We start from the raw sequence: 24,273 nt of genomic DNA, 5'->3' as shown, positions 1-24,273 counted from the left end.
GCCACACACCCAGCCTGTTTTATTTGTTTTCATTTGTTTTGTTTTGTTTTTTCAAGACAGGGTTTCTCTATATAGCCCTGGCTGTCCTGAAATTCATTCTGTAGATCAGGCTGGCCTCGAACTCAGAGATCTGCCTGCCTCTGCCTCCCAAGTGCTGAATTAAAGGCACATGCCATCACTCTCTGCTCCATTTTCTACCAAGTATTTTCAATCTGTAGTTGGTTGAATACAGAGGCAGAGCCTACAGACATGGAAGGTCAACTGTCATTGTGGAGGCCGGCAGGGTTCAGTTTCTCCGTTGGCTATCTTACTGGTGCCTCTGAGGCTTGGAGATTCCTGGGCCTGAGTCTGTGGCAGGCCTAGACTCTCAGCTCATAAAGCAAAAACAGAAAAGGAAAAGGACTGGGATTTCTAAGAGCCCACAGTGGGACTGAAGAAGTCCCTTAGGGGAGACAGTGCAGTGGGGGTCTGTCCATTGTGGGTGGGCTCTGTGAAGCTCTGAGGAGAGTGGCATGAAGTGTGTCTGTGGGGCCAAATGGCAGAGTGAGGGCATCTGTACCAGCTGGAAAAGGTTCTCCCAGTAGTCCTGTGTCATGAGACGGAAGAGAGCCAGGAAGGCCCAGCTGAAGGTGTCGTAGCTGGTGTAGCCATAGTTGGGGTTCCTCCCAGCCTTCATGCATTCGTAGCCCTCAGGGCAGTGCCTGGTAGTAAAAGGGGGGGCTGCCTTAGGGAGAGAAGAGATCTGAAGACAGGTGAAGAATGGGGGATCCCCAGGTCTCCATATGTCCTCTAAGCATGAAAGCTTTCTATTCTCGACCACTGGTTCCCTCACCTTCTCTCCACCCCAGATCCCTGTTCCTAATGAACCCCACCCCCAGAATACTGGGGTACACTTTGGCCACACAACTCACCCGGCATCACTGCTATTCCCACAGAGCAGGGCATCATTGGAGCCCTCCAAGAAATAGAAGTTCCCTTTGGGAATCAGAGGTCACAGAGAAGACATGTTACCACACAGAAGCCCAAGAAACACATGTACACATCAACAGATCTGTGTGCCCAAAGAGGCCATGCAGACACTCCCTGCCCCCCTCACCCCCGTCTTTTATGAACAGTTCTGAACTCCAGGGTCTCCAGTGGATAAATTGCATGGGCTCAGCACTAAGCCACATCAGCTTGGTACCTGCTGTGGTTATGAAGTCAGGATTCACCAGAGCCCTAATAAGGCCCAATGTCAAAAAGGCATGTTTCTGTGTGTGCACTGGGGAGGGGTTGGGGTTGGAATCTAGAGACCACAGTGAAGGAAGGACACTATTCCCATGAAGACACTGTGTGTAATAGTGACTGCGTGAGACTGTGTATGTGTGTTGTGTGTGCTGTAAAGGACAACCACGCAAATGGGATGTGACTGGCAACAGCTTTACCAGGGAGGGCACACAGAATGTGGGGAAGGAGAATATGCTTAGGCTATAGAAGGATGATAGACTGTCTCTTTGTACAGTGAGAGCCTTAGCACACACGTGTGTGCGTTCCTCTGTGTGTGTGTGTGTGTGTGTGTGTGTGTGTGTGTGTGTGTGTATGTGTATCTCTCAGGGCAACCTTGGGTGCTGTTTCTCAGGACCAATGGTACACTTTTTTCAGAATTCTCTCATTAAGATCTGGTGCTTGCCAATGAAGCAGGGTTGGCTCGCTGCACAGCAAGCTCCTGGGACCTGCCTGCTTCCACTCCCCCAGAGCTGGAACTACAGACATGTGCCATTGTGCCTGGTTGTTTACACAGGCTCTGGGGATTAACCTTGAGTCCTCAGCTTTGTGGGGCAAGCACTTTGTGGATTGAGCTCTCTCAGCCTGACAGATGCAGGATTTTAAAACGGTGTGTCGTCATCACATTAACCCTTTGAGGGAGGTTTTGCCATACTCCACTTAATACGAAACGGTTCTAAGGGTCATGACTGAGAGACCTGTTAGAGGCTACTACCCAAGCTGGAGAGGGATGGGCATAAGCTATGTCTTCTCTGAAGAAGCAGCTGAGACAATGGGTACCTGAGGAGCCAGGTATCTCCTCTAGCCCTTCTACCTCCCTTCTCACCTTCATCATTGATGTAGGCCTCCCAGTCAAAGGTAGAGTTGCTGACCCAGCTCTCCTGGCTGTTCCAAGTGTCATTGCCATACCAGGTGTCATTGCCATACCACGTGTCATTGCCGTACCACGTATCATTACCATACCATGTGGTGTTGGTGTCATTCATGGGCGGGGGCCAACGCACGCACTTCTGACGCAGGTTTCCCATGAAAAGCTGCAGCCCCACCAGGGCAAAGACGCTCAGGCAGAAGACAGTGAGGATCATCACATCGGACAGCTTTTTCACAGACTGGATCAGGGCTCCCACGATCGTCTTCAGCCCTGGTCACAGGGAGGGCGAAAGCGTCAGCAGGGGTAAGGGTGGGATGGTCGAGGGGCTCCCGCTCTGAGCCTCAGCCAGCTCCAGCTCTGGTTTCACTCCTCACAGCCTCTTCCCTGAGGTCTCCCTATAGCAAGCCTTTTCTAGGCACTTCCCCCAGTGTGGAGCTCGGCTTTGCCCGCAGAAGAACGACCTCTAAGATCCAATGGGCTGTTGCCTGACCTCAGAACCACACAAAAGCATACAGAGAAATTTAGTAAGTGTCACTAGGTTAGCGCTTCCAAAGTGTGTTCTCAAGACCATCCCTCATCTCACGATGCCCTTAAAGAAAAGGGGAAGCCACCATGTTTAGGAAAGGCAGTACCCTAGAGTCCATTACTGATTAATACCCAAGGACCAGTGGGGTTCACCTTAAAAATCTCTAGACTGATTTTGAAAATCAGTGTCTTCATGCAGAGCAGTGGTGCATATCTTTAATCCCAGTACTCAAGAGGCAGAGGCAGAGGCAGAGGCAGAGGCAGAGGCAGAGGCAGAGGCAGAGGCAGAGGCAGAGGCAGAGGCAGAGGCAGAGGCAGAGGCAGAGGCAGAGGCAGAGGCAGAGGCAGAGGCAGAGGCAGAGGCAGAGGCAGAGGCAGAGGCAGAGGCAGAGGCAGAGGCAGAGGCAGAGGCAGAGGCAGAGGCAGAGGCAGAGGCAGAGGCAGAGGCAGAGGCAGAGGCAGAGGCAGAGGCAGAGGCAGAGGCAGAGGCAGAGGCAGGTAGATCTCTGAATTTGAGGCTAGCCTGGTCTACAGAACAAGTTTTAGGACAGCCAGGGCTATACAGAGAAACCCTGTCTCAAAAACCAAACCAACCAACCAACCAACCAAACAAACAAACAAACAAGCAAAATCGCAGTGTCTCTTTGGATAAACATTCGTTCCACCGGACACAGAGGTAAGAAAGCAATTCTGATGGAATCCCATGGGACAGATTTCTGTCATTGAAGGAAGTCACAGCTTCCTTCTTGGACCTGGTCATTCATTTCTCCCTTCTTTTCCTGACATGGAAACCAGATGTTCAGCATTTCCCTTTGAAAGCCCTCCTGAATACTGAAGATGCTGAAGAGGAAGGCGTTTAGTGAACTCCATCAGTGCTGCGTGTCTCACAGGTCTCCAGTGCACGAAAGGGCTCTGGACTATCGAGGACCGCCATACTTCCTAGCATAAGGACTGAGTGAGCTGTGTCTCTCCTCCACAGCCTGCTTGCCATCCCTTTGGGATAATCTGTCCTCCCTGAGTAAGCTGTTTACAGGTTCTGTCTATGCTTTCTGATGCTGGGGATAAACCCAGGACCTCACAATGCAAAGCAAGAAGAAATCAACCACTGAGTTACACCTCCTGCTCTCTGCAGGTAGTGTGTGCACAAATGTATATAAGTATGCATATATACATACATATGCATGTATATATTGTTTGAGACTGAGTGTCTATATGGAGCACAGGACCGTCTCACGATTGGAGACATTTGGTCTCTCTGGTGCTAGGATTGCAGGTGTGGACTCACCCACCATGCTGGTGTTTTCTGAGTAGCTGTGTGCCTCATTCTTCTTTTTATTAGAAAAAAAAGATTCATTTTGGTTTTGCTTGGTTTACTTTTGCGTATGTGTGCATGTATGCATGTGTGTGCTGGTATCCAAGGAGGTCAGAAGAAGATGTTGGGTCTCATGGAGCTGGGGTGAGGGGCAGCTGAGCCTGATGTGTGTTGGAATCTGAACTCTGGTCACTCTGAAAGCTTAGCCATCCCTCTAGCCCCTGGTTCTTCTTGATTACTTTGGAATTGCCTGCTGGGATGGAGGGGATGCTTTTCTCTGAGAGCACCGAAGACTGGCACTTGTCCTGTTTGGAATCACTTTCAAGTAGAGCTCTGGGCTCGTCTGATCTCCTTGTATCTCAGGCAGAATTCTCCTTAGTGTAAACGCATGGGCCCTAGAAGATGCTGTTTTAAGCATCTTATAGATCGGTGGTTCTCAACCTTCCTAACCCTTTAATACAGTTCCTCATGTGCAGTGAACCCCCAACCATAAAGTCATTTTTATTGCTACTTCATAACCGTTAGGGATCGTAATGCAAATATTTATCTTTTCCCATGGTCAGGCAGAGAGTCCCCACACCTCCCAATACCTGGGATGACCGTGATGGTTTTCAGGGCCCGCAGCACACGGAAGGTCCTCAGGGCTGAGATGTTGCCCAAGTCCACAAACTCTGTCACATACCTGAGTGGGAAATTGAGGTGGGGCATGTCAGAGCTGGGACAGAAATCAAGTGTCTCTGGGTCCAGAATGAGGATTCCTAAAGAATTTCTTGCAATTGGGATTGTCACAAGGAGAGGAAGGTGAGGTCACAAAACCCCCAAAGGTCCTGTTTTAGCTGGGAAGACTAGTGCTGGGTTTTTACTGCTAGAGAATGGAAGGACAAGGACATCCCTGGTCACCCACTGGCTGTGGAGCTCTGAGTCAGGCTGCCCGCTAAGGTGTACATAGCTTGAGGAGGGGACACTGGCCTCTGAGAATGCCCTAGATCATGTGGCTCAGTAGGCATAAGTGATCAATAGCCCCCACCACCTGTCAGTGCCCGCTTTGGTGCATTGGCCCTCTTGCAGCTCCCACCCCAGCTTCTGGTCCTGCTCACGCCATTGTGATGACACTGAAGTCCAGCCAGTTCCAGGGGTCTCGGAGGAATGTGAAGTCATCAATGCAAAAGCCTCTGGCCAGCATCTTAATGAGGGACTCAAAGGTGTAGATCCCTGTGAAGGTGTACCTGGAGAGAAGAGGGCCAGTCAGGGTCGAGTATGCCGTGTGAGTGTGTGTGTGTGTGTGTGTGTGTGTGTGTGTGTGTGTGTGTACTTGGCAACTGTGGGCACTAGAAGAGCAGAGGTACCAAGATAGCATAAGGCCACCCAGGGCTGGGACATCTGTGAGGGAGAGAGCATGCCCACCCCACCTGGCTTAAGGTGTTGTGTCACAGGGACAGTGTCTCCCCTGAAAGATAGAAGCAGCATCACTCTGAACACTGAGTGCAGACCTGGGAGAGGGAGTTTGGTCGGGGGGGGGGGGGGGGAGGGAGACACACACTTACTCCACGTCCTTGGACCAAGAAGGCGGGTTGCTCATGGTCATGAACACGCAGTTGGTCAAGATGGTAATCATGATGAACATGCTGAACAGCGTGGGGGGCGGGTCAAGGAAAGATAGGGAGCAGCTGGGAAGAGGAGGGCATAGGAAGGTCTCCTGCCCACCCCTAACCTCCCCACCTCTCCCACGTAGGCAGGATATGCGTGGATGAGCACCTTGATAGCCACCCGCCGGACGATGCTGAAGGGGCTCAGCATGTAGAGGGCAGGGGTGGCAGAGAATCGGAAGATGGCCTTTCCTTTGTTGAGCACAATGAAGGTCTGAGGCAGGGAGAGAAACTGTGAGCCTGGCAGACAGATTGATGGAAGGATGGATGAATAGACGGACGGACAGACAGACAGGGAGCCCTCCCACACACGGACCTTCTTGTCACTGTAGTAAGGGTCCAGGTCCTCCAGGGGGATGCCAATGACTTCAGGTGGGGGGTCCCCATAGATGAGTGGGAGGTTCTTGCCAGCTTCCAGGTCACTGCGTGGCTTCCGCTCAGGCTCCTCAATCTCCATTTGCTTGTTCCGCTGCAGCCGGGCTTCCTCCTCCATTGCCCTCTGCTCTATGGCTGCCAGGGACTCTGGGGTGAAGGGGCGCAGGCAGTGGGGACCCGGGGGGACCAGGGTGGGCAGAGATGAGCTGGCCATCCTTGCATTCTGGGCTCAGGGTCCAGAGGGTGGTTGGCAAAGATGGAGCAGCTACAGCCTGAAGTCCTTGGGTTTTGGGTGGTCACTAACGCCCTGGATCTACTGTGTATGCCTCACTCTCTGCCTGCCCAGGGGTTGGGTCAGGGAGGTGGGTGTCCTGGTCTTGTTGGAACTGAGAGATGTGCCTGCAAGACCTGGGTGTGCTGATGCACAGGACACTGGGCACGGAGCATCCCCCCACCCCAGGCCCCACTGTGTTCTCTTCTCAGCAATAGGTTGTGCCAGCTTCAGGATCAACAGAAAGCGAACCAGATCTTCTCCAGCCTTAGGAACTTGGGGCCAATGCCCCACTGTCCTGAACTGTCTCCTGGGTTCAGATGCCAGGAACTGTGTGACTTCAACCTATAGGGACACAGAGAGAGAATCTGTACTGGCTGTCTACATGACCTCCAGATGGACAAGGGTAAGGGTCTGGTGGGGTTACCCTAAAACACGACTATAAAAAGAATTTCAGCTTGAAAGTCATGTGGATTGGCTGATATTGGCTAGCAGGAGATGTGGGTGGAGACCATTGAGGTTTCAGCAAGAGTCAGTGCCAAAGGATGATGTCTACCAGGGACAAGCTCAGAAAAATGTGGGCCCTGTCTGTATTTGTCATCTTAGCCTGGAGAGAAGGAACAAAGAAAGAGCCCAGGTCTGCACGGGGTCTCAGCACCTTCCTCCCATGGCTCTCTGCAATTAAAACCTCTGGGCAGATGTTGCTGGAAGAAGATGTAAAGTACAGGTGGGGGTGTTAGAAGACCTGGGACTGCTAACTTAGATGGCCAGGAAAGGGATAAAGAGATGGACAATTCCAGTAGGGCAGGGTTAGAGCCCCCGCCCCGTGGGAACAGTTTTTGGTCACTGTTCTCTTATGAACTGGAATGGAGAAAGAAGACTCAGCAGAGGCCTTGGATTTTATAAGCAGCAGGTGGACCATCCTTAAGGTAGCTCCTCCACCTTCTCTGGCTCCTGCTCCCCACAGAAGGGCTGTGCTCGGTTAGTTATTGGAAATAGATGTTGAGGAATGATCCCTTCAGCAAACAGAATACTGGTCTAGTTCCTCAAGGCCACTGAAAGGCCAATATGGGACTGAGGGCATATTCAGAGGCCTCCTCTGGCCTCTGCAAGCATGCAGCTCAGTGGGTAAGAACATATAAGGACCCCAGTAGGGATTCTAGCATTCAAATTTAAAAGTAAAGGGGGATGGAATAGCCTCATGCACATTTGTAACCCCAGTGCTGGGGCAGGAGCAGAGAAGGATGGTTTCAGGGTCTCATTGGCCATTAGCTTAGCTCCAGATTCCAGGAACGAGCTGTCTCAAAGAAATGTGGTGGGTAGGGAGAAAGCAAAATGGTCAATGCCCTCCTCCGGCCTCTATAAGCACATGTGCACACACACACATACACAGAGAAAGAGAGAGACGGAGACAGACAGAGCATGCACACACATGGGTGGATCCTAGAACCTTCACCCTAACAGGCCCCCAGATCAACATCAAGTACAGCCCTCTCACAGAAGACTCGGGCACAGAGGCTCTGGTCATTGTACATACTTCTCAGGCTTGGTCAACAGATAGAGCAGATGACAGGGAAGGGCCAGAGCCATTGGGCAGAGCTGGCCACACCCCCTTGCCCGCTACCCAGCTGCTTCTTGCCAGGCTCCAGGGAGTCATGTTTCTGGGGGATGACTCTGCTGGTTTCCAGTCGGTCAGTGACCCTGCTGTGTGCAAGCGCACGCACAACACACACGCACACACACACACACACACACACACAGAGGTCTGAGCTGCAGCCCCTCACAGAGACACTCAGCCTGTCATATATACCTTACCCTGACCCTATACACGCACTCGCATCTTATCATATAGGCAAGGCTGGCCTGCTAGATGACCTCGGAGGGACCCACCCAGCCTGAAGCCATCTTGGCAACAATACCCTGATTCTGGTGCTGCCCTCCGTCCCACACTGGAGCCCAGAGGGACCACAATAGCCCAACACCATAGTCTGGGCCTAGTCCAGCCCTCGAGGAAACTAGCCTCATCTGAATTCACAGGAGCGCAGGGACAACCCCAGTGTTTCTCTCAGCTGACCCCTCCCCCCAGCATCCTGCCCTGCTCCCAAGTCTTGGAAATGTTGTGGTCCACCCCACTGGCCCACTTCTGGTCTCTGTTATAGTAACACTTTTCCCCTCAAAATCACCTCCCAACCTTCCTAGCCTTTACCAATCCTGAAGCCACTTCACGTTTGGCTGTTCTGCTGTGTGAGGGGAAATTATCTGCATTCCCAGCACCCACACAGTGGCTCACAGTCATCTGTAATGTCTGTTCCAGGGGATCTGATGCCCTCTTCCGATCCCCACAGGGACTGGCACACACCTGGCAAACAGAGGTATGTGCAGGCAAAATACTCATACAATAAAAATAATAGTTACTTTGTTTGTTTTTTGGAGACAGGGTTTCTCTGTGTAGCCCTGGCTGTCCTGGAACTCACTCAGTAGACCAGGCTGGTCTCAAACTCTGAGATCTGCTGACTTTGCCTTCTGAGTGCTGGGACTAAAGGTGTGCACCACCACCCTTACCTACAGCTCCATGATCACATTACCTACGGTAGCTGTTTGTGGGGATGCCCCCTTCCGCAGGGCTGGGATAACACATATATTCTACCACACCCTGTGTTGTCTGTCTGGGGGTTTGTTCGTTTTGTGTAGGAGCTGAGGCTTGAAGTCAGGTGCTCAGGCCTGTACCACGTGTGCCTTACAGACCAAACCATTTCCCATCCCTGCAGTGTTTCTCATGAGGCCTTTCGAGAGCACTCTTTGAATGCTTCATGTCATCTAACACTTCTTCAAATGCCCACACTCTCCCCTTAACACTCCCTCGACGACGCTGCCTCGTCTTCCTACAGAAAGTCAGCATGGAGTCAGGTCCACAGTCATCTCCACTTCCCTGACTCTTCATTCTTCCCCATTCCTGGCATATAATAATAATAATAAATATTAATAGTTAATACTACATCATTCCACAATTCCGGGCGTGGTGGCTCACACCTTTAATCCCAGCACTCAGGAGGCAGAGGCAGGTAGATCTCTGAGTTTGTATCCAGTCTGGTCTACAGAGTGAGTGCCAGGGCTACATAGAGAAGTCCTGTCTTGAAAAACTATTAGGGGCTGGAGAGATGTCTCAGAGGTTAAGAGCACTGACTGCTCTTCTAGAGGTCCTGAGTTCAATTCCCAGTAACCACATGGTGACTCACAACCATCTGTAATGGGATCCGATGCCCTCTTCTGGTGTGTCTGAAGACAGTGTACAGTGGACTCACATACATAAAATAAGTAAATGTTAAAAAAAAGAAAGAAAGAATACTTGTAGCTGATGGTACACACCTTTAGTCCCAGCACTTAAAAGCAGAGGCAGGTGGATCTCTGAAATTCAAGGCCAGCCTGGTCTACAGAACAAGTTCCAGGACAGCCAAAAACAAATGAATGAAAAAATAAATATTAAAAAGAAAAGAAAAACTAACAAACCAACCAAATAACAACAACAACAACAACAATAATAATAATAAACAACCACCACCACAGTCTGGTCCTCACACGTGCACCCAATCCCTGGGCTCCGTGCTTCCCCGTGACCTCTCTTTGCAGGTCTTTCTGTCTCCTGCTCCGGGATGACTGACTTCTACATTAACACTAATGACAGCTGCCACTCATCAGCCCGCACCTCCCACCATCCAGTTTCCGGTCTTCCTTTCTCTGTTCGCAGAAGAACTTCTTGGAAAGTCTCTACACCAGCTGTCTCCACTTCCTTACCTGTTGCTCCCTCCTCAACCCCTTCCAGCCCGGCTGCTATCACCCCTCCCGCCCCCCTGCTCAACCGGAACTGCTTTTATTGAATCACTAATGCCCTCTGCCAAGTCCACAGCACCGGTTCCTCTCTTCCCCTCTCTTGACCTCTCAGGAGCGGTCAGCCCAGTAGGCCACAGCCCCTCTCTGGAAAATTCTGTTCCCTCGGTCTCCATGGGATTACACTCATGGTTTGTCTTCCTCTCTGGTTGCTCCTTAACAATTTCTGCGGTATGGCCCTTTCTGTACACGATCTCTGAGATGCACAGGGCTCCGCCCTCATGGAGCGCCATCATTTCTATGATGGTAGAAAATGCCATAGGAATAAAACGAACCTTTTCCTTTGAACTCTACACTGGTCTCTGGACAGCTCCACAATGCTAAGATGTCCCCCCCTACCCTGCCCCTGCCGCACACAATTGGAACAGAGCTTTTGTGGGTTTTCAGTGGTTCCATACACAAGCCCTATTAAGCCATAGTTCCATAATGCATGGAAACCCATCTTTCCCCAAACTCTCATGCCCACACCACAGACATTTCCGGGGGTAGCCTGTCTCATACTACCACCATCTTTGCCACTTGTCTTCTGAATCGGTCCTACAAAGGCAGCCACTGATTCTTCAAAATAAAAGTTGGCTTGTGTTTCTGTTAAAACTCTCTAATGTGCTTGGAATACAACCTAAGCCTCCTGTGGTGGCGGCCCAGGTCCTGGCGCTCTGACCCCGCCTACTTCCCTCACTTTTGTCTATTGCTGTCACCCTGGGCACTCTGTTCCAGTCCCATTGTCTTCCTTGACCTTGTTCCTGCCTTTGGGATTTTTACCAAGCTCCCCTCTGTCTCTGGAACTCCACAGCCCCCCTTTCTTTTCCCATAGTAGTTCCCTCTCTGTCTTCTATTTTGAGAGAGTTCTTCCTCTTCTTCTTACCACACACCCCTGCATCCCATTGACATTACTTTTCATAAGTTGTAAATGCTTGCCTCATTTGTTTTGCGTGTATTCTCCACGAGATGGAAATGTCAACACAAGCAGCAATTGTGCCTGTCTGTGTCACCATGGCTAGTCCCAGCAAGCAGCAACTGTGCCTGTCTACATCACCATGGCTAGTCCCAGCAAGCAGCAACTGTGCCTGTCTACATCACCATGGCTAGTCCCAGCACTGGGCATGTGGTGGGTATTTAGAAAGTGTGTGCCAGGCATGGTGGCACATGCCTTTAATCAGCACTTTGGAAGTGAGACGTCATATCTCTGTGAATTTGAGATCAACGTAGCCTAAAGTCCTCTAAAGTTCTATGCCAGCTGGGGCTACATAGTGAGACCCTGCCTTAAAACAAAAATACCAATAAGAGTGAGCCTTGGATACAGATCTTCTAGGGACCTCATGGGCTTTTCTATGCTTCATCTACCAATCCATTTATTCATCCATCGGTCTGTCCATCCATCCACCCATCTATCCATCCATCCCTCTATCCGTTCTGTTCACATCTCAAAAGCCAAGATGGCTATGTGTAGAGCTCACTGATCCACAGTTACATGCTTGCAGAGAGCTGACAGTCTGGGGAAAATGGTCCTGAGCATACACGGCTTTGACAGGATGACACAGAGCCCATCTTCAAGAGGGGCGTGGCTGGTGTTGGAGGAGCTCAGGTGTGAGAGATTACTTACAAGTAGGAGGAAAGCGGATGACCTTTTCAGGTGGGTCCCAGTGGATGGAGGAGAAGGATATCCCAGGGAGAGGGGACAGCCAGGGTAAGGGCAGGACACTGGAAACTCATATGGGTCACAGAAGCCATGCAGGGAATAGGATGGGGAGAGGTGGATGGTAGGGGGCAGTTACGGTTGCTGCCAGGCCTGAGGAGACCAGACTTCACCTTGTAGCCTTGGAGAATCCCTCCCAGGGCTGGGAAGTCAAATAGAGTCACTACCGCCCAGGAGTGAGCTCCTTCTGCCTGCCCTTCCCATGCATCTGGAACAGATGGGGAGAGTCACGTTATCTTTGGTGGTACCAGTGACAGGACAAAAAGACAGCTGCGGAGTATGGATGTTCCTGTCACCATGTAGTAGGCTTCTTGGGATACAGTGAGGTGTGAGCATGGTAGGATGACCGCTCCTTCCACCTAACTCTGTCCCAGTTTGGCCCGAGATGTGGCATTTGAGGGTGAGGGTTAGGGTCCTCAGGGCAACCTTTTCCCAGTGCAAATGAGAACATTGGTGTTTGAAAGACCTGAGAGAGCAGCGCTCCCAACAGGGAACTGAGACTCGGCAACCACAACTTCCCAGACCACAAGTTCACTCATTCATTCAGCGAACCTTCAGAGTTTGTGGTACATGCCCGGCTCTGGTCTTGGCCTCAGGCAGAGCAAAGAGGAGGTAAAGTCCCTGCCCTCACGGAGCTTGCATTCCAGAGGGAGGAGGCAGGCAGTAAATAGGGAGCAAATAAGATAATTTTAGCGTGTGATAAATGAGCGGCCAAGCCAAGGCTAAAGCTATCTCCCAGGAGCCAAGGCTGGAGCCCATTTAGGAAGTGCAAAGTCTCATGAAAACCGCCTTTGAAAAGGAAGTTTGGGCGGAAGTGGTGGGTAAATCAAGCCTTCCTGGGGGCCTGGAGACGGTGAGCCAGAGCAGGATGGAGGTGGGGGGGGAGGAAAGGTCAGGAATGGTGAGCCAGGCTGAGGCCAGCTGTCCGCAGGCCAGGAACTGAGGGTGAGGACGCTGAGGGTGAGGCAGCTCCTCCTGGAGCAGCTCCAGCCCAGCATTGTCTCTCCCTGCAGGGCAGCCAGATTGGAGCACCAGATTCCAGATATAGTTTGACCACAGAGGCTTTTTCTCCCTGGCCTGGACACTGTGTGTCCATTCATCGTAGACGGAGTCTGCAATCACTTTGGATGTCTCTAAGACCTGTTGTCTAATTCCCCATCCTGTAAATTACCCCGATTCTTCTCTTTTCAACCTTTATACACCTCAACAAAAATAGTAGCTGATTTAATATCCAACAGCATATCAAGGGATTATGTACCACGGCCTCATGGGATTTATTTCAAATATGCTAGGCAAGCTCAAAAAGTTAATGTAACTTCATATCAATAGAATGAAGAAGAAAAAAAAAATCCCATGATCATATCAATGGATGAGAGCAAAAATTAAAAATAAAAGAAAAAACCCATAGTCCCTAATCATAATAAGGCTGTGGCAAATTAGAGAGGAAAGGAATTCCCTCAAGTTAATGAAGACAATTTATGAAGAATTCTGCCGGTAGTAGTGATGGCACACACCTTTAATCCCAGCACTCAGGAGGCAGAGGCAGGCAGATCTCTGAGTTTAAAACCAGCCTGATCTACAGAGTGAGTTCAAGGATAGCCGGGCAACACAGAAACCCTGCCTTGAAAGTCCTGCAGCTACTTCAGTTGGCATTTACTTTAATGATGAGAAATTTCGGTAGAGAAATTCTCTACCGAAAGTCACAACCAAAGCAAAGGCAGCTCCACACTTCTTTTCAACAACCTGACCGAATGGTTTACCTTTGCAATAAGACAAGACAAGGAAATAAAATAGAACAATTGGGAAGGATGAAAATACAACTGAGCCAGGCGTGGTGGCGCACGCCTTTAATCCCAGCACTCGGGAGGCAGAGGCAGGCGGATTTCTGAGTTTGAGGCCAGCCTGGTCTACAGAGTGAGTTCCAGGACAGCCAGGGCTACACAGAGAAACCCTGTCTCAAGAAAAGAAGAGAAGAGAAGAGAAGAGAAGAGAAGAGAAGAGAAGAGAAGAGAAGAGAGGAGAGGAGAGGAGAGGAGAGGAGAGGAGAGGAGACGAGACGAGACGAGACGAGACGAGACGAGACGAGACGAGACGAGACGAGACGAGACGAGACGAGACGAGACGAGACGAGACGACTGTCCTGTTGACAGGTGACAAAGTCAGAACTGACCAAAAGATTCTAAGAACTGGAAACAACCACAGAAAAACCGCTGGATACAAGCTTAACACAAGTCGATGTCTGGGCTACAAAGACCTTGGTCACTCGCCCCTCCTAAGCCCCAGGACACCCCAGTCTATCTGCTGGATGCTGGTTTCCTCTGAGATCAAGCCCTTCTACCATGAATGAGTATCTGCGATGCTAAACATGCCAAACGATTGGCCAAACCCAGCTCAGGTGAGTCTCCTAACCCCAGATGCTTCCACATACTTCTAGAACCTTCCTTTTTGGAAAGGTTCATATCTTTTTCTTGGGGGGGGGGAGGTTGTCTTCAAATATCCAGAAATTCATTCATCGACAGCAGCCTGCAATCTTTCATGTGGTCTCAGCTATGCCCCTATTACTCTGTGATATAAAGCTACTGTAAGAAACCGTCTTGGGAAGTTGGCCATGGGTAGAATGGCCTCTGTGCACACCTCTCCTATCCCCTTTAGAGAACACCTCTACAAGTACAAAGACGGCCTGCCTCTCGTCTCACTAGCTGTCTTTGTTCAGGGTCCAGCTACCACTCTTCTTCCCAAGTAGTCCAGCCTTCAAATCTCACAAGACTGCTCATCACCCACCACTCTCTTGTTTGTTTAAGAAAGAAATGAAAGGGCCAGCTAGATGGCTCAGTGGGTAAAAGCACACAGTACCCAAGCCTGATGATCTGAGTTCTATCCCAAGTAAAAGATGTAAGGGAAGAACTGACTCCGCCCCCCACGTGCATGACGTGATTACACACATACCCTGCCTATACACATCACACATTTATAATAATAATACAAGTAATAGAGAGGCGTGGTGGCACACACCTTCATCCCCAGCACCTGGGGAGCAGAGGCAAATGGGTCTCTGTGAGTTGGAAGCCAGCCTGGGCTACACAGGGAGCTCCAGATGAGCCAGGACTGCATAGTGAGACCTGTACTTGAAAAATAACATAAGACGAACAAAACTATCTAAAACAACCTGAGTATGCGAGCTCGTGTCGGTAATCTCAGTAAGTGGAGGGCTGAGGCAGAAGCATTGCCGTGAGTTTGGGGCCACCCTGGGCTACATAGTGAATTCCACTACAGAGTAAATCTTATCTTAGTGTTTGGTTTCAGGGGTGGAGGGTTAGGGGGACTGAGGTGTATATTGTACATATCAAAGCAGATCTGGTCTTCAGGTCCCCCCCCCCAGCAGCCCTCAGTCCCTACCTGGCATACCCTGCCCCACAATCCTGAACTTTCCAGCCCAGGGGCTGAACCGTCCTCCCCCAGATGTTCTTCCCTATATAACCCAGATATTTTGGTGTCTCTCTTCTTCCCCCTCCCCCTGCCCCTCCCCCTCCTTCTCTCTGCCCATGTGCCCTTTCTCTCTTCCCTACCCCTCACCTCTCCCCATGGCAGCTCCCCTGGGCTCCTTCCTTGGGGCCAGTAAACTCTCCCACCCGAGAGCAGCTTCCCAATAAACCTGCCTGTAAAACATTCTAATATGGCTTCAATTGGCTCCTGTCACAGGCAGAGAAGAGACTTATCACTCAGAACAGACAAGGCACAGACAGACAGATAGATGGACAGACAGACAGACAGACAGAAGTTGCTGAGCGCTTTATGTGCCAGTGGGGATCTGCTTTAAGGGCCTCCCACAGTGCAGGCTCCAATACAAAACTTCCTGGGTGACTCTGAACACACCAAACTTCAACTCTGGTCAAAGTGAGCAATTCCCCCAAATCCTTGGGTTCCCACTGTGCCCAGTTCCAAGAGTGAAAAATGGATGCTCACATCCCCTGGCTGGAAGTCTCAAGTCACAACTCTTTTTTCCTGTGGAGGTGGGGATGGGAGGCTGGGTAGCTGTGTTACTGCTCTGACAACAAACACTTAGCCTGGAGAGGAAGGAGAACAGCAGCCTTGGCCTTGGCAGGCCACAGTACAGAGGAGGTCATCCTAGGTGGCCCTTCCCTCCCAGTCTAACACTGTCTGTAGAGAAAACTGTTCCCGTGGGGCCTCAGAGGGTGGCCTAGAGCTGGGAGCCTAGAGTGGAGCCCCAGGGGCATTAAGTGGCCCCCAGAATTCAGGAAACCAATGGTGTTACCCAGGAGACTCATAAAGGGGTACAGGGGCTTAGAATAAACCTTCTTTCTTCAGATTCCAAATTCACCCAGCCTGGTCATCAGTTAACCAAGGGCCACAGGTAATAGTGATGGACACATTTATTTTGCACTAACTGTGTACCAAGGTGGCCGTCTGTTCACATCCAAAGCCTCTTCTTCCACAGTGAGTCCTGCAGCCTGCGGGCTCTAAAGACCCTCAAAGGCTGCTGGATGGTCCTCTCCTGAGCGCCCCCTGATGGCTCAAAGCGATGATGTAAGAACCTTGTGAGTAGGCTGAACCCAGCCTTTGCCCCAGACAGCACCTTCCCAAACTCCTCACAGCTCCTCTATCTCTAGGAACACGGCCCCAGGGAAGATTTTCCCTCCCAGGCCTAAACCTTTAAAACCAACAAACAAAAAATTTATCTCAAGATGCAGAATTCCAGGTGTCTTCCAACATGGAAAACGCTCTACGGAACAGGATGGGTTCTTCTGGCCCTAAATCTTGGGGCGTTCACCTGTACATCTGACTCAGGAATCATGGAAAGGGGCAAAGTTACTGTCCAAACAAAAAAACAAACCAAAACCAAAACCAAAAAACAGGTCTCACATAATTCAACAACCCAAACTAGACTAGAAGTCCCTATCTAGTCAAGAGCGGTGATCTTTAACTTCTGACCCTCCTGCCTCCACCTCCCAATGCTGGGATTACAAGCCTGTGTTACTGTACCTAGTTCAGTGCACTCTGGGAATTAAACTCCCAGATTTATGCATGCTAGGCTACACCCTCAGCCCTGAGCTATATCCCCTTCCCTCCCTTCCTTCCTCCCTCCCTGTCCCTTCCACCACCACTTTATTCCTCCATTTCTTTCTTTTCTTTTCTTCTCTTTTCTTTTTTTTCTGGTTTTTCAAGACAGGGTTTTTCTGTGTAGCCCTGGCTGTCCTGGAACTCACTTTGTAGACCAGGCTGGCCTCGAACTCAGAAATCCACCTGCCTCTGCCTCCCAAGTGCTGGGATTACAGGCATGCGCCACCACTGCTCGGCTTATTCCCCCATTTCTTTTTCCTTATTGTTGATACAGGATCTTATGTATCCTAGGCTGTCCTTGAACTTGCTACATAGCCAAGAATGACTCTGAGCTTCGTATCCTTCTGCCTCTACCTCAGGAGGACTGGGATTGCAGATGTGCACTATGCCTGCTTTCTGTGCTGCAGGGACAGGGCCCACACTAGGCAGGTACACAGCACTGAGTCATCCCACACCCCCAGATTCTTTGTTGAAAAGTCAGCACCATGTACCAGGCCCTGGTTCACCTACTGCGGTTTTATTATACCAAGGAAGGATTTGAACACAGCTTTCTTTCATGCCAACCCCACGTACCTACTACTACAAACGTGGCCTCCCTCCAGCCCTTTACAGCACTGACCTGGGCATGGTTGACCTACAGCACAAATGGCCCCCTGCACTGAGCTGGCTTTTGCTTCAGGGCAGGCTAGAGGCCTTGCTTGAAGCCCCTTGAAAGGTATGGCTGCTGAAGATGTCTGACAGGCCTAGAAGGACCACGCTTGCTTCTTGGGTCTCTGTGTCGTGGGCTGAAGGCCTGGGAACACACCAGTCAGCAGCCTGGCAAAGAACTTTTTGGATCCTTGTTAGTTTTAACTCAGGATCTCAATATGTGGCTTGGGCTGACCTTGAACTCACTATAGGATTGTACCACCATCCCTAACTGGAACCAATTAGCCCCCATATCTGTCTAATGTCTACTATGGCCTATTTGTATGATCCATTTCTTGGCACACGCACACATACACACACAGACACACAGTGTCAGCTCTGTGACTCATTTCCCAGCTGTCAAAGGGTTGTGGAGACCGATTTGTTCTATCCAAGCCTGGGACGTCCTGCCTTCTGTTAGCTTAAATCTCCCTAAGGAACAGTGCCTAGCATCCAATGCTGGCCCCTCTCCTTTGCTCACACTACAGCCATGTGTGAGCCCCTCGCCTTCTCTAAACATGTCTATGTAGGCAGTGCTGTCCCCTGCCGTGGCTCCTCCTTCTGGATCTTTCTTTTCAGGAGCTCGATGCCTCTGTTGCTCTCCTTCAGCCTCTATATACTTCACCCTGCTCCTTCTTTCTCTATATGTACTTCACCCTGCTCCTTCTGTCCCCCTAGAGTCCAGAGAATTCCAGCTCTATACCTTCTTCCATCAGCCCCCATCACATGGGCAGGCTAAAAAGCCTCCTTGCAGAGACCCTGGGAGCAGACTGTGGCTAACCAGCCATCCTACAACACCTGAGATCAAGGAAGACTGACAGGTGTCCTGCTCTGACAGCTGCCACCTGTCCCCAGGAAGCCTGGGCTGCCTCCTGCTCCTCCTCCTGCTCTTGGGGACATTACCTACAAGTTGTTATCAGGAAAGGTCTTTCCCCTTCTCTCTTGGAGCCTCTTTTTCAAAACTGGACTGACCGAGACCTGCCAACCTCAGCAAAGACACAAGGGAACAGAGAACCTTACTACAGCAGACTCCATGGCCTCTGCCTTATTTCAAAACTCCACAGCTACCCAGATGAAGGGCTCCCCCGCCCATGTAAGTGAGGCCCTTACTTCCAGAGGAAACAGATAGGAATAAAAACTAAAAACAACCGTTAACTTCCCCTGCCATGTGTGTGTGTGGTGTATGCATACATGTGTGTATGTGTGTGCACATACATGTGTGGGCTAAGACTAAGGCTACTACTATTTGTTGTTGTGTTTTGAGCCTGAAGCTCACTGATTCAGCTGGACTAGCTGACTAGCAAGCCCCAGGTATCCTCTTGTCTCTACCTCCCAATGCTGAAATTACAGGCACACCTGGCTTTTTATATGGGTTCTTAGGATTCGAACTCAGGTCCTCATGCTTACACAACAAAAAAAGCACTTTATGGACTGAGTCATCTCCTCGGGCCCCAAACCTTGGTTTTGAAGGGTTTCTAGAGCCTGTAGCTTTCTTCCTTATCTCACTCCTGTGGTGAGGTGTTTCCTTTGTCTTCATAGGCACAGTGAATTTAGTGAGCTCTTCTACAGAGCTACGACTGCACGTGAGATTCCGCTCTGGACATTCCAGGAACTCACTGGTCCCTCTCTGTGAGTTTGTGGTTATCACCTCACCTGATAGATGATGCAGGGGAGAATAAATGCTCACTATGTAGTAACTGGGGTTGACAGCTGGGCCTTCAACTTGCCTTAACCACCAGGCTAAACTGCTCCTCACAGGCTGTAACCCACTAGCACTTCTCAGGGGCTCCTGAGTGGAGTCCAGTGACCACTGAGTTGTACCTTTCTTTCTTATGCCAGGTCTCTAGGCAGAGGGCCCTGAGACAGGGACACAGCCTCAGGTGTCTTCCACCTTGCCCACTCTTGCCCCTAGGACCCCTGGAGCCCTCAATCCTCTGCCTCCCTCCCCACTCTCAACATAGGGTGTTGACTGAGAATGGCGGGGAATAAAAATAGCCATCGCTGATGCGGCAGAACAGGACGCACATGTGAGGCCAGGCATGGTGGTAAAGGTGAAAGAAACCTGGGTCCCTGGTGCCCTCAGATGGAACCTTCCCCGCCATAATGAGACTGGGGACCCCTGAAAGAGTCATCAGACTGGCTCCAAGCCCCAGAATCTTCTCCCATAACATAGTCTCCACTGTCCCAGGAAAGCTCTGTCCTGACTTAGTCCAACCCAAGTTCCTCCCCAGAGAGCACTGGCCGTGGCCACTGTGGATGGAGCCTTGGCCACTCACTCACGGTGTGCCCCAGGCAAGTGGTGTGACCCTTTGGCATCTGAGGATCTGCTGAAAGGTGTTGAAGAAGCCGACTGTAGGACCCATGGAGTGTAAAGCCGTCACCCACACATCTGCCTCTGTCCCCTTCCCTCATGGCTCCTCCCTGTTCTCCAAGCCTCATGTCCAGTCTTCATGGGTCAGCCACTCCCCTCTTCTGGGAGCTATGACTCCTTCTCTCTTCTCCATTCTCCCTCTTCCTGGAGCCTTCTCTGAACACTGCTGCCCTCAGCTGCGTTAACTACTCCACTTCCCTGTCTACCCATGTTCCCTTGCTGTTCTGATGGCTGGAATTGACGGTCCCCCAAGGCAAAGCCCTTGTCAGGAAATCCCCAGCATCTCCATAGGAGGTCCAGTGACATCTGTGTCTGAGTCAGGTCCTGGGCCCAGGCGTCCAGAAACCTCTGGAGAGAAGTTGCTGGAGCAGGCTTCCCCTCTGCCCATCCTTGAGCAGGGGAGGTGAGTCCCAGTTCCAAGTCCTCACCCATACATAGTTCCAAACCAGAAATGGCAGGCAGGGCAAGGCTGGGCCTACAAAGGTCCCTCATCCACCTTCTCCTCACTCCCTAAATCCCTACATATAATCCTTTGAGGGGTGCCTTTGAGGTAAACTTCTGTGATCACCAGACACAGGGCCTATAGTTTCTGTCCTCTGTTACCTGGGCACTGTGTGGGGACACAGGCCTGGCTTATCTTTGGATACCCTGCCTGACATGGCCGGTTCAAAAGTCCTGAGATATTTAGCTTCTTCTTCGTTCTACATAATTAGTGTGACTGCAAAGGGTAGCATAGTGGCCACTGCTGTCCCTGTCACTGCCACAGAAGGCCATACCTCCTGCTCTAGGCAGAGGTCTTGGAGGAACACCCCTACCTACCCCTATTTCCAACCCTACCACACACAGTGATCACTCAGCCTCTGCCACTGTTAGGATCCTCCTGACACAGCTACAGCTGTGGTGGCTGGTAATATACCTTGTTCCCTAAAGCTCAACCCCTCTCCCTCCCCAACTCCCCGACCTGCTCATTGGCAGGACTTCAGCAAAGGCTCCCCGTGCGTGCCTCTAACCTTCCAGGCTCTGCTGAGTGACTTGTTCATGTGCAACCTTCCGGAGGTAAGGGAGAGGAGGGGACAGGTGGAGGGTTCCCTCCTGGGTGGGTGGGTGGGCGGGGCTGCCTCCTGACAGGAGAGACTCTTGGGCATAGCCTAGCCCCACACTGTTCTATCTTGGAGATCTCTACCCATATGGAGTCATATGTTACCCAGACTGGCCTTGAATTCGAGGCAATCCTCCTGCCTCAGCTTTCTGGGATTATAGACCACTACGCCCAGCTAAGACTATAATGCTTTGATACCTATCACCAAGTTGACCCTTCTGGTAAACAGCCCAACTAGTGCCCGCCCCTCCAGCCCTGGCACACCTCTTCTCTATCAGCTATTACTGCCTACCCTCTGTCCTGGTGTCCCGAGGGCTCTATTCTTAGTAAAGGGGGTGAAAGGGGTTGAGGTCCCCTGACCTACATTAGGAACCCATGTATCCGCCTGAGTGTACTCAGGGCTGCCTTGGTCTCCAGCGTTCCACACAAGTGATTCAATTCCATCTCTCCTCTCAAGGTGCACTCTCTGGCTCTTCACACCCACGTCCCTCTTAGCTATACATGGGCAGCTTCCTGGGTCCCCTCTCTGCTGTGTGGGACTACACCTCTGCCCACCCCCACCCCGTCCAGATTCGCTAGGAAAAGAGACCTGTGGCTGGCAGAGAGGGCTGGAGGAGGGCGGGACAGTGGGCAGAGCCTTGCCTAGTGGCAGCCGGGATGTGTCCTCTGCTGGCATCTCACAGATTCCTCTTTCAATAGAGCAAAGGAGCCGCCACCGCTGCCACCCTACCCCCACCCAGCCTCCAGCCGCTCTGCTCCTCCACTCTCCACCTCCCTGCTCCTTAGCAAACAGGCCAAGCCGAGTCACTGTTTTGGTTCCCCGTTATGTCCCTTCCTGAAGAAACTACAGCCTGGGCCCTATCCTTTGGATCATCCTACGCCTGTCTGGAACTAACCTTCACTCACATTTGTAACCGGAATGAGGACTCTTGCTCAGGGAAAGTTCAGCTAGGCAGGGGCAGAGAGAACAGAAGACAAGACAGAGAAGGCAAGTTTGGGGACAGAGAGGGTCAGGGTACAAGGAGGTTTTGACAGGGCAGAGTGGGGTCCGGGTGCAGACAGGAGAGCTGGGCGCAAACAGATCAGTGGCGCGGTAGCAAAGTGGTGACTTCCTTAGCCCATGCTGGGGTTGAGGCCAGGGTCACCTGTCTTTTGGGGTGACCCACCCCTGGGGGTACCAGGCTGGGCTGGCACAGAAAGGCACAGTACTCACTGTTGGCCAGAAGCAGAGAAGAGCGGTGGCAGACGAGAGCCCCGGGTGCCGTGCCCACCTCGGGCTGGGGCTGGAGCTCTGGGGGACTTGGCTGGGGGGCCGGGCCGGCAAGGACAGCTGCTACTGCTGATGTCACAGAGTCATGAGTGAAACCTGAGGACTGGGCCAATCTTCAGGTGGGTGCCTCAGCCACTCTTTTCTCTTGGCGTGTTCCAGGCTTCTCCTGCAACTGCCTGGGTTCTGGGACTACACTGACCAAGACAGACCTATCCACACAGGAGCACACACTCGCATGCATGAACACACACACACACACACACACACACACACACACACACACACACGAACTTCCCCCATCCAGGATCTCTCCTAACCTCAGCAAACATACGCAGGCTCGTTTTTGTACCCAATCTCCCTGACAGTCACTTCTCCAAGTGTTCACAGGGAACAAGCTGGTCTACACACTCAAATTCACACTTAACTGTGGTGCACGCTCACATGTGAGCTCACTACACACTAATGTTGCATGTCTATTCTGTCAGCAACACAACAAAGAACCTTTCACACACACACACACACACACACACACAGGCTCACACCACAGACTTGTGCAAGCCTTCAAAATTCTATGTTCTCAGTCACACCCATGCCAGATAACACAAACATCACATGTTTCAGACATGGGCTTTTATGAAGGGTATGTCTGTGTGCACGTCCATGAATTCATATTTTCACTAGTGTGACTTGCTTGCCAACATAATCACTTCTGTTCACATGAACAGAACCTGCTACCTCTACCAATAGATTTTTTTAAATCAAATATTTATCAAGTCTGTACACCCCCAGTCACACCCCCACACCCACACACAGATGCACATACATTTACACCCAACTGTTTAACAGGACCACACAGAGGTCCCAAGAAGCATTTGTCTACCCCCTCCCCCAACTCCCAGCTGGCAAGACATCTGTCCCTTCCAGCCCAGGGAGGGGTTGTGGTTGGGAAAAAACGAAATTGGCTTAGCTCCCCTGTTCACTCTGTAGCGGTGGTGCCCCTAGTGGAGCTGTTAAGAAGTGCCTCATCTCTGCCTGAAGGTGCTATGGTTTCTGTCTTTGTCCTCCTGCTCCAGATCTTCCAAAGTAGTCTGCCTGCCTTGACCATGTCGTGTCTATTCCTGCTGCAGGCAGTTGCTTCCAGCCCTCAGCAGATGAACTCTGGGTGCAGTGTGCTTTGGTAGGCTCGGGGAGGCCTGACCAACAGCCACCCTTGACTTTTCTAGCACCTCTGTGGACAGAGCCTCGGATGTCACTGAACCCCCCTCCTGGGTGGCCCTGCCTGATTGTTGTTACAGAATTTCTTGCTGGGCCTGGGACTCCCCACCTCTCAGCTCCCTCTGCATCGGTGACATGGAGAGCCACTTGACACTCTGAGCAGTTTCTAAACCCAAGTGCGTACATTGGTCTCTTCTATACACAGTCCCTGCCTGGCTTGGGGTCCTTTCTGAGGGGCAATCTCTACAGAGCTCTGTTGCTAATGGAATCCTGGCTTCTTTCTAAGGGTTTGCTTCCAGAATGTAGAGGAAAACACAGTTTCTTTCCAGACTCTTCACAGATGGCTTCCCCAAGGCCATTCAGGGTCCTTCTCTCACTTCTAGCCTTGCTGTGGTCTCAGGTCACTAGTCACTGTCCTCTAGACAGGGCATTGCCCCTTGTTTGTGGATACTGGGTGGGTGATGTGGTGGTTTGCGTGAGTATGGCCCCCATAGGCTCATAGAGTTGAGTGCTTAGCCACCAGGGAGTGGCACTATTTGAAAGGATTAGAAGGATGAGGAGGAAGTGACATCCTTCTTCCAACAAGTGTTGGCTTTGAGGTTTCAAAAAACCCATTCCAAGGTCAGAGTCTCTCTCTTCCTGCTGCCTGTGGACTAGGAGGTAGAACTCCCAGCTCCGTCTTCAGCGCCATGTCTGCCTGCCTGCTAC

The 24,273-nt window shown here is 51.2% G+C and overlaps 1 protein-coding gene across 1 annotated transcript in view; it reads right to left on the bottom strand.

Moving 5' to 3' along the window:
- Scn4a (sodium voltage-gated channel alpha subunit 4) overlaps window positions 1–22,374 on the bottom strand; it is a 45,959-nt gene extending 23,585 nt beyond the window's left edge. The window contains exons 1-9 of the mRNA XM_021175424.2: window positions 22,294–22,374; window positions 5,934–6,608; window positions 5,713–5,831; window positions 5,516–5,605; window positions 5,069–5,197; window positions 4,562–4,653; window positions 2,090–2,404; window positions 912–975; window positions 560–701 (exon numbers count right to left, since the gene is read on the bottom strand). Of these exons, the coding sequence (XP_021031083.1) occupies window positions 560–701; window positions 912–975; window positions 2,090–2,404; window positions 4,562–4,653; window positions 5,069–5,197; window positions 5,516–5,605; window positions 5,713–5,831; window positions 5,934–6,206 (1,224 nt within the window). The 5' untranslated portion in view covers window positions 6,207–6,608; window positions 22,294–22,374. The remainder of the gene's footprint in view (window positions 1–559; window positions 702–911; window positions 976–2,089; window positions 2,405–4,561; window positions 4,654–5,068; window positions 5,198–5,515; window positions 5,606–5,712; window positions 5,832–5,933; window positions 6,609–22,293) is intronic.
- Between the last annotated feature and the right edge of the window lie 1,899 nt (window positions 22,375–24,273).

This window comes from Mus caroli, unplaced genomic scaffold (genome assembly GCF_978045245.1).
Source record: "Mus caroli unplaced genomic scaffold, Mus_caroli_1 scaffold_13, whole genome shotgun sequence".
NCBI classification, from domain to species: domain Eukaryota; kingdom Metazoa; phylum Chordata; class Mammalia; order Rodentia; family Muridae; genus Mus; species Mus caroli.
Note: the sequence above shows the minus strand (reverse complement) of the source record. Positions and strands in the feature narration are given on the sequence as shown.